Genomic DNA, 10,265 nt, shown 5'->3' on the forward strand with positions numbered 1-10,265 from the left:
CCTAACCCTAACCCTAACCCTAACCCTAACCCTAACCCTAACCCTAACCCTAACCCTAACCCTAACCCTAACCCTAACCCTAACCCTAACCCTAACCCTAACCCTCTGCCCATTCCCCTTCCCTCTCCTTCCTCCTCTCTCTCTCTCTCTCTCTCACCCTCTCCCCTTCCCTCTCCTTCCTCCTCTCTCTCTCTCACCCTCTCACCCTCTCCCCTTCCCTCCCCTTCCTCCTCTCTCTCTCTCTCTCTCACCCTCTCTCCTTCCCTCCCCTTCCTCCTCTCTCTGTTTTCCTTCCTATACTCCAAATCCGCCTTCCCTTCCATCTCCGAAATCCGCCTCTCTCCGATCCAAAACCGCCCGACTATCCCTCCGAAATCCCCTAACCTCCAACTCCGAACCACAACTTCAACACACCCTAACCCTGTACCTCCACCAACACACCCGAACCCTGTACCTCCACCCGCTATAAAATCCATCCTAACTCCTATCTATACTGTCCCGGCCTCGAACCGAACCCCGACGAATTACGAATCCTATAACCCTGCTCTCCACCTAACCCTAATCTCGAACCCTTCGCCTCTGCCGAACTCGCCGCTACAACCACCCTGCCATCTGCTCCCAAATCCATCCCCCCGCCTCGCATACCGGCCTCGACGACGCGAACGACACGGACCGACATCGAACCTATCTATATATCTACGGGAACCCTCCCTCTCCGAACACCACTCCATGCCCCCGACGTGACACTGCATCGCCTATGTCTCTATGGGAACCCATATCGGCCATGTGCGACATCCGGATGACGCCCTGCATTCCCCTCGCCCCGCATGCCCGATGTGGTGCGACCGTGGCGGGCGGATGACAACGGCCACGGGGAATCTACTGGTCTACGGCGCTGCTACGCTCCTGGCCGCCCCTCTGAAAACTCCGCCATCGTCGTACCATCGCCGGAAAATGGAAACATGTCCGATCGCGACCGCCTTCGCCCTCTGACATACGTTCCTGTATATCGACCTGCTGTACCAACCCTACCCTGCCGCGATGATCCATCCTGCACGCGGGGACGGGCATCTTATGACTACGAATGACCCAATAACCGCCTTCTCTCCTCGCTATGTCGCACCGCGCATATGGGATCACCGATATACTCTACAACGACGAACCCTCTCCCTTCCTACACGAACACCAACTTCTGCCAACCCTAACCCTAACGGATCGACGACCATCTGCCGCCGACGACATGCGACGGGAACGCCTGATGTCGCGGCGATGCGATGCTACGACGCACGGCAATAATCCTGCGACATGGAATCCGCGGAATCGGGCTCGTGTCCGAATCGTACCGATGAAATCTTGCGAAACGGACGTCAAAAAACATCGTGTTGTGGCCACTCTGCTATTCGAACATTGGCGACGACGACGAAACACACATTCCGCGCCCGAACGATAACCGGAACCATTCCACGCTACTTTCCCCCCCTCGTCGCGAATGGGGACGATCATTGCCGTCGTGGTGCAATTTACGGGCCCGCTTTTCGATCGGAATGTCGAAAACCACCAAAACTGCCCGGACGGCAACGACGATATCACACCCACGCCATCTCCTCTGCCCTCCAAACCTACACGACATCGAAAATGGACCGCCCTCGTGCTCTCCGAATTTTTGCCCGAATTTTGGGGCACTGTGGCGACGACGACGAATTTTGGAATCCGCCGCATCGCTATGCTCTACGCCCACCACTTTCGCGCTGACGTAATCATCCACCGCACCTCACTTGGCCATTCTGATCTGGTCACCCTCGAAATCGGACGGACATGCGAACAAAATGGACCTCTTCTCTGCCGGCGACCCGACATCGTGGGATGCTACCACGGTGGATTAACGGCGGGACAATGCCTCTCCACTGCCGACGAACGATCCTCACGGTCTGCTCACAATGCCCTTTCGCACGGGTGGAACGGAACATCACTCCTTACTAATGCACATGCGAATCCTATCCTACCCCGACGCCCTCGGTGCCGTGCACTTGTCCAAACTCCCAAAACAATCGGAACAACCCCGACATTTCGATGCCCGGGGACACGATCTTCCGGGCCATCCACTGCTCACATGCTTTCCAATCATCGGACTCCCCATCCGCGACGACACCCACCTTCTGCGCCTCTTCTTCGATCCACGACACCATCCGTTCGCCTCCTACAACCAACATCGCCGCGACGGCGGGTCGAACTACACCCGGAAATTGACAACTCCGCTGGCGGACGCGTCGAAACCGCCGTGGTCCGCCATGGCTGATGTCCTGCCATTGGTGGCACACGGCTTGGGGGACGTGACATCCAAAACAACCGGTGTGTGCATCGAAACGAATCGTGCTGACGATGTCGTACGCCCGCTGGACGGCATCTCGCATGTCCCATGGGCACTGCTGCCACGAATGCCCCCCATCGGCTTCCCCACGCACAAAACATATGCTGCACCGCCCCGTCCACTGCTGCAACGTCGACGCGATGGACTCGACGCTGACGTGCTCCATCTGCCGACGATGTCGTTGGCGCTGCTCGACGAACGCGAACGCGCGGGCCTGCGCTTCGCGCTCGACTTCTCGTCGCCTGCGGATCCGCCCCTGCTCCTCCTCCTGCTCACGATCGGTCTCGCGCTGCTCGACGGCGACGTCTCCGACATGCTCGCGTTCCCCTTCCGGCCGGGGGACGGCGATCCTGCGCCGCTTTCGACCCCGCGGCAACCCGCGACACACGTCGCATCGTTCCTCGTCGACCTGGCACGCACTGCGATCCACTCGACCATCCATGTGTCGGTCCAACGGGACCCGGCGACACTGCTCCCCGCGGATGAACGCCTTCATGGCCGCGTCGGTGCCCCACCCCTGCTCCTCCTTCTCCTGCCCGGTCCGCTCGTCGACGGACGTGCCCTGCAACATGATGGCCTCGCTGGGGCGCCCGTCTCGCCCGGCACGCCCGCTCTCCTGGGCGTACTGCTTGATCTGCTCGCGAACGCCGACGTGAATCACGACGCGGATGCGGGGGGCGTCGACGCCCAACCCCAATGCGTTGGTGGCGGTGAACACGCGCTCCGTCTCCCCGGTCAATCGTCGCACAATCGTCTTCTTCGCCGCGGCGTCGCCTACTCCGCGGTGATACACGCTGCACCCCAACACGCCGGCCAAACGCTTCGCCTGTTCGACGCGCCTGCAATACACGACGATCTGGCCCTCGGGGTACTGCTCCTTCTTCCGCTCGACCAACTCCCGCACCGCCCCATCCTCCTCCTCGCGGGCATACTGGACGACGGAATACGCAATGTTGGGTCGACCCGTGACGTCGCGAATCATCTGCACATCCCGCTCCTCGACCCCGATCGCGTGCAAAAACATGCTTTCCTCGCTGGGCGGCAATGTGGCGGTCAAAAACAACACCTGCACCCCGTACCCGGTCATCTCTCGCAACTCCAACACCTTCGGCCTCCAATCCGCCGTGCTCTCCAAAACGGTGTGGCACTCGTCGATGACGATGCGTTCCAATTGCCCGTTCGCACGCTTCATCGCCAAAAACTGGCCGAACGCGACCGACACGGCCGACTCGGGCGTCACGAACACGATCTGACTATCATACGGGGGCCGCTCGCCGTTCCACTCGCTGCATCGGATTCCGGCGGCGCTGCACCGCTCGTGCAAATCCTGGCGCAACGACACGACGGGCACCACGACGACGGTCAACCCTTGCGGGGAACCGGCGGCGGGCAACATGAACAACATGCTCTTCCCGCCGCCGGTGCGCATGACGGCGACGACGTACGGCGTCCCCGCGACGATGGCGTCCAACGCTGGCCGCTGCACTCCACGGAACGCCGCGTCGGGCCCGTACATCCTCGCCAACTCGCCCGCGACGTCGACGCTCCGGATCCGCCGCGTGCGTGCGGCGTCGACCTGCTCCTGCTCCTGCTGGATCCGCGCGCCGACATCTGCGACCCCCTGATGCTGCGCTTCCGCGGACGGGAACTGTAAAATGCGGTGCCAATTGACGCTCACCTGCCGGAACTGCTCCCGCTCGGACATGGTGATGAACGGCGACTCGGTCATCAACAACCCATATATCATCTCCTCCATCTCGGGGCTGTGCCCGGACTGGGTCGCCTGCACGTTCCGCATCTGCTCGATCGCGGCGCCAATGGCCGACCGCTGCCGACCGCCGTCGTAAATCCGGTCCAACGTGTCCCGGACGCTACTATTGCGACACAACTCGCGCTGGATGGCGGGATATGCGTTCCTCCACACCGCGACGCCGATCCGCACGCCGATGCGGCTCTCGGTCTCGCGATATATAACCCTCCGGACGCGGTCGGTGTCCCAAAACCCGTCGGTGTTCAACGGCGCCCGCTCGTCCTGGGACGGGGGCACATCCGCCAACCACTCGTCGTCCTCGTCGTCCTCGTCGTCCTCGTCGTCCTCGTCGTCCTCGTCGTCCTCGTCGTCGCTCTGTTCGGCCGGGCCCCCGCGGACCACCTCCTCGACTCTATCGTCGCCCTCGTCGTCGACTTCGCCGTCCGCCCACTGCTCCTCGGGCTTGGGCTCCCACACATGCGCACCACGCTCGAACTGGTCCCGCACCGCTTCGCGCAACTGCTGGACGAATGGCTCGATCAACCACAAAAAATACACGACGACCTCTCCCACCTCCGTGGGCACGTACCGGTGCACGATCTTGACCCGCTTGCTGGCGCTGTGTCCCTTGTGATAATTGGTGACGAACGCGACCATCCCGTCCTGGATGAACACTCCGCGCTGGCCGCGACTCTGCTCCCCATTGCGGTGCCGGATGCTGATCAACTCGGTCGCGCGCGCGGGCGCGCCGCCCGAAAAATGGACCAACGCCATCAACTCCTCCTTGAACTGCCGCACCTGCCGGAAATACGCCTCGACGCCGCTCTGCTTCCACACGACGCGCCCGCCGCCGCTGCTCTCGATCAACTGCCCGGGGTGCTCGTCCGCCAATCGCTCCCACATCCACCGCTCCCCGGGGACCGACCACGTGTTGCGGTGGTCGTCGATAAAACACCACCGGGGGCTCATCTCGCTCGCGTCGTCGTACAATGATGCCACATCGACGTCCGGCATCTGGACGGGCCTCCAATCGCGCGCGCGGACGACTCCGTCCGCCGGGAACCACATCAACTGGTGCACCAAACGCCGCCGCACGCTCTCGTTCAACCCGTGCACGACGGCGCGGACCATGTCGATGGTGAATCGCGCCTTGCCGACCGTGATGCGCGCTCCCTCCCACAACACCTGCCCGGGCGCCTTGGTGGTGTACCGGATCTTCATCCCGTACGTCTTCTGGTGGAATATCCGGTCCAACGGCGTGGGGCGGCCTCCGTATTGCGTCAACGTCATGCATCGCTGCGCGTACGGCTGCACGCCCTCCAACACGGCCGGCGCGGCCATCTGCGCGGCCACGACGCTGCTCCCGCCCGCGGTGCGCGCGCGAATGGCGCTGACGCGCTGCCCGTGGGCGTGGTACACGACCATCGCCCGCAACGGCGCGATGATTCCGGACAAAATGGGGGTGTAATTGATGGCGGGCACCCACCCCCCCTTCTCGCTGTTCAACCCCAACACGGCCAACCCGCTGATGATGCCGCTCTGGAACTCGCTGTCCTTCAACGGGTGGTCGAACATGGACAACCAAAACTGCAAACTGCGGCGCACCAACTGCCGCTTCGCCCGGGCCTTCTGCGCGTCGCCCTCGGACTCGATGACGGCCACGGCGCCGCTCTGGACGCGGGCCAACGCCTGGTGCTGGCCCTCCAACAACACGTACGGGGGACGCCGGTCGCGGGCGTGCGTGCGCCAAATGTACCGCAATATCTGGACCCAATGCCCGCTATACTTGCGAATCGTCTTCACCTGCTGCTCGGCGTAAAACGGCCGCTCGTTGTCGTCCGCGCCGCACTCGCGGCGATTGATGTGCTCCAACGCGGCGCGTCCGACTACGGCCGGACGACACACGCGGAATGCCTGTCGGATCAACCGTCGCGTGGCGTGGCATGCCTCCGCCAACCCGACCATCTCGCCGTCCTCCTCGGCCGGGGGGACGGGCTCATCCTCGTCTCCCTCTTCGCCCTCGGCGGGCCGGATGGTCGCCAACAACTCCTCGGACGTGAATCCTGCCAAATGGGCCGACCACCCGGTAAAATCTAACCACGGGTCGGCGACGCTTCGCGCGTTCTCGGCGGGGATGGTGCTCTCCTTTCGCAACTCTTCCCGCCGCTCTTGGATCTGGCCCAACAACGCGCGCATCGCATCGCTGGCGGGGGCCTCGACGGCATGGGACACGACGAAATACCGCTGCCATCCTCGAAACTTGAAAAATCGCTGGCAATGCTGGCCCTCCTCCCATATGCGGTTCGTGGGGGGGCCACCTCGCCCGTTCCGCGACCGACCTCGCGCCTGGTTCGACGACCATGCATGCGCCTGGCGGCAATGTGCTGCGATGTGGGCGGTCTTTGCTCCGCGACACATATACGGACATGGCTGTCCCGCGGCATCGACGCCTCGACACCGGAATCCATCGGTGTATACGGGCAACCATTCGATGGGGCGCGCGCCTGCTTCGGGATATGTGACTTCTTCTGGTGCCTGGGCAACGTCGGACAAACCGGCGAACACCTCGTGGACGCGCTGTTGCATCTCGCGATCCCATTGGCGATGCGCACGCCGTAAATGGCCTGCAAACTCGTGGGGAATAATCGCGAATCCGCATGGCTTACATATCACGACGCCGTACTCGGGCAAATGGGCAAACACCTCGATGAATGTCTCCATCCGATCGCGCTTCTTCCCATTCATGGATGGGAATCAACACGTTCGCCCCCGCCGCGACGTGATGTCAAACTCTCCCCTGACCCGGTCTCCCGATTCGTATGCGGCTCAACTTTAATCGTATATGTGGACGATGGAACAATTTCCTCTGCTCGACGCGGGGCTCTTCAATTCGCGAAACTGGGCGCGCGGCATCGATGGTCGGTCTGTAAAATGTGTGCGAAATTTGGGGGCAATCGGGCCCATGGTGGAAACATGGCCGATTTTGGGGCAAATCCATACGTTATATAAATACTCTTGCGATCCGTCCTCGGCATTAACTGCTACGACGAACACGCAACACGCTCGCTACTTATGGAAAACGCTTCGACGTGGTCGCCAATGCTCTGGAATGTGCAACTATATGCGATACGGTACTACCTTGCCCTCCGGGACACCGATATGCTCGTGATCGAATGTTTCGTCGGGGTACCCTAACCCTAATGGGACTGGCGACGACGATTCCTCTCGCATGGCACGTCGAATCGGCTTCAAACTCACGGACGGGCGACTTCACTGTCTCGTGTTATTTTGTGCAACGTTGCGCGATTTTGCGTGCCTTCTGGCGGACGGCATGAATTTTTTGCCATTCGTGGTCTCCTACGGATAACAATGGCGCTACTGGCAACGACGATACCTCCCGAACGACAATACGAATGGACCCCAAACTTGGTGACGGCTAACCTGGCCATCGAATGGAATGTGGGACAACGCTGCTCGGATTGTGGGATCCTCTTACGTGTGGCGTAATTTTCGCAATACGCGGTACTCGACGTGCCGAAATGGCGCTACTGGCGACGACGATATCTCTCGAACGACTTGTCCGATGAACACCAAACTCGCGGACGGGCGACTTTACTATTCAATGTAATTTTGTGCAACGTTGCTCGAATTTTGGCGTCCTCTGACGGGCGGAATAATTTTTGCAATTCGTGGTCTCGTGCGTACGGCTGCGGGCGGAACTGGCGACGTCGATACATCTCCAACGGCAACGCGAATGGACACAAAACCTGGGGACGGGCGACTGTACTGTCCAATGTAATTTTGTGCGACGTCGCTCGAATTTCGGTGGCCTCTGCCTGGTGCTAAAACTTTTGCAATCCGTGGTCTCTTGCGTATTACTACGGGCACTACTGACGACGTCGATACCGCTCGAACGGCCCTCCGAATGGACTCCTAACTCGTGGACGGGCGGGCCATGGTCGATCCGCAAAACCTATGCAATATTGGGGGACAATCGGATGCGTCGTGGAAACACGGTCGATTTTTGACGTTGTAAATGCGCATCACAAATTTCCTTTCTCCCCCCCGCCGTATTGGCCTCGCGTGTCCGACACGTACTACGCTCGCTCCTTGTCCGGAACGCTTCTCGCTGGACGCGGACGCTCTGGAACTGGTGGATGCGTCCGATACAACTCTACCTTGCCCTCCGGGACGCCAATATACTCGTGGTCGAATGCTTCGTCGGGGCTACCCTAACCCTAATGGGACTGGCGACGACGATTTCTCTCGACTGACACGACGAATGGCCTTTAAACTCGCGGACGGGTGACCTGACTATCGAACGTAATTTTGTGCAACGTCGCTGGAATTGTGGCGCCCTGCGGCGGATGGCATAATTTTTGCAATCCGCGGACTCTTGCGTTGTGCTGTGGGCGCTACGGACGACGTCGGTGCTTCTCGAACGGGGCCGCGAATGGACCCGAAAATTGGGGACGGGCGACGTTAATCTTCAATGGAATATTGTGCAACGTCGTGCGATCTTTAATATCCGTATGCGTGTGGTATTATTTTCGCAACCCGCGGCCTTCTACGTGCTAAACTGGCGCCACTGGCAACGATAACATCTCTCGAACGGCAATGCGAATGGACTTCGAACTTGGGGACGGGCGATATTCCTATCTAATGTAATTTTGTGCAACGTCGCGCGAATTTTGGTGCCCTCTGCCGGCTGGCGTAATGTTTGCAATCTGTGGTCTCGTGCGTACGGCAATGGGCGCAACTAACGACCTCGATACCTCTCGAAATGTACTGCGAATGCGCTCCAAATCTGCGGACGGGTTTCTGTATCTTTTCATCTACCTGCCGGAACTTTTGCGCGACTTTATATGGAACACCCCCTGGCGGATGGCAAACACGCGGTGTGCATGCGAAAACGGCACGACTGGCGACATCGACATGTCCCGAACTACCTGTGCAATGGACCCTAAACTCGCGGACGGGCGACCTTGCTATCGAATGTAATTTTGTGCGACGCTGCTCGAATTTTCCCGTCCCCTTGCGGGTGGCATAATTTTTGCAATTCGTGGTGTATTGCATACGACAACGGGCGCTACTGGCGACGACGATATCTCACAAATGGCAATGCGAATCAACTCCAAACTTGGGGACGGGCGACCTTACGATCGAATATAATTTTGCACAACATTGCTCGAATTGTGGCATCCTGTGGCGGGTTGCATAATTTTTGCAATTCGTGGTCTTTTGCGTACGGCTGGGGGCGGAACGCGCGACGTCGATATCTTGGAAACGGCGCTGCGGATGGGCGTCCAACTTCCGGACGGGCGACTTTACTGTCTAATGTAATTCTGTGTGACGCCGCTCGAATTTTGGCGTCCTCTGGCGGACGGTATGAATTTTTGTAATCCGTGGTCGGTCGGTGGTCTCGGGAATGGCGGACCTGGCGACGTCGACATCTCTTTACCGGCGCTGCCAATGGGCCCCAAACGTGCGGACGGACGTCTATATTATCCGCCCTCCCTGGCCGGATCTTTGCGCGAACGTACACGTCCTCTGGCGGGTGGGATATCTCGTGGCACGCGATGCTCGACGTGCGGGAATGGCGCGACTGGCGACGACGATATCTCTCGAACGCCCTGCGGAATGCACTCCAAACTTGCGGACGGGCATCTGCATCCTCCGACCTGCCGCTCTGCAACTTTACGTGAATTGATCATCTCTATGGTGGCCGGGTGGAATTTTGGACTGGACGGTGTCTTACACTCCTCGGCGCCCGGGCGCGTTGCCCTGAAACTCGACGACGCGACTCTTGACGTGCATGTGCGCCCTCTCGACAACTTCTCGCACACTCTATGCCGCCGCCGACGTGTCGGGGATCTATGGGGTCTGTTCGCGCGATGGTGACGACCGCTTCGACGTGCTGTTGCATATGCGATGTGTGCTGCGTACGCCTGCTGCGCCTGCGGCGGTCGCGGTTCGCTGGCCTTGGCGGAACTTTACTCGGTCCCATGGCTTTCTTCCGGCGACGATATCTCGCGAACGGCGCCAGCGGCTGCGGATTTTCTTTCAATGGTCCTCAGCGATTGCGCGACTCTTCTACATGTCCCGAAATCAGCGTGTTCGAGGGCCATCTCACCATCCGAGATTTAG

At 60.1% G+C, this 10,265-nt stretch overlaps 1 protein-coding gene across 1 annotated transcript; it reads right to left on the reverse strand.

Annotated features, from left to right (window-relative positions):
• Positions 1-1,994: 1,994 nt before the first annotated feature.
• Positions 1,995-6,839, reverse strand: CKM354_000783600 (uncharacterized protein; the record flags this gene model as incomplete). Its single annotated transcript, XM_044803196.1, has 1 exon — positions 1,995-6,839. The coding sequence occupies one exon, from the start codon at positions 6,837-6,839 to the stop codon at positions 1,995-1,997; it is 4,845 nt and encodes a 1,614-aa protein (XP_044659131.1).
• Positions 6,840-10,265: the final 3,426 nt, after the last annotated feature.

This window comes from Cercospora kikuchii (genome assembly GCF_019650295.1).
Source record: "Cercospora kikuchii DNA, contig_00005, whole genome shotgun sequence".
Taxonomy (NCBI): Eukaryota; Fungi; Ascomycota; class Dothideomycetes; order Mycosphaerellales; family Mycosphaerellaceae; genus Cercospora; species Cercospora kikuchii.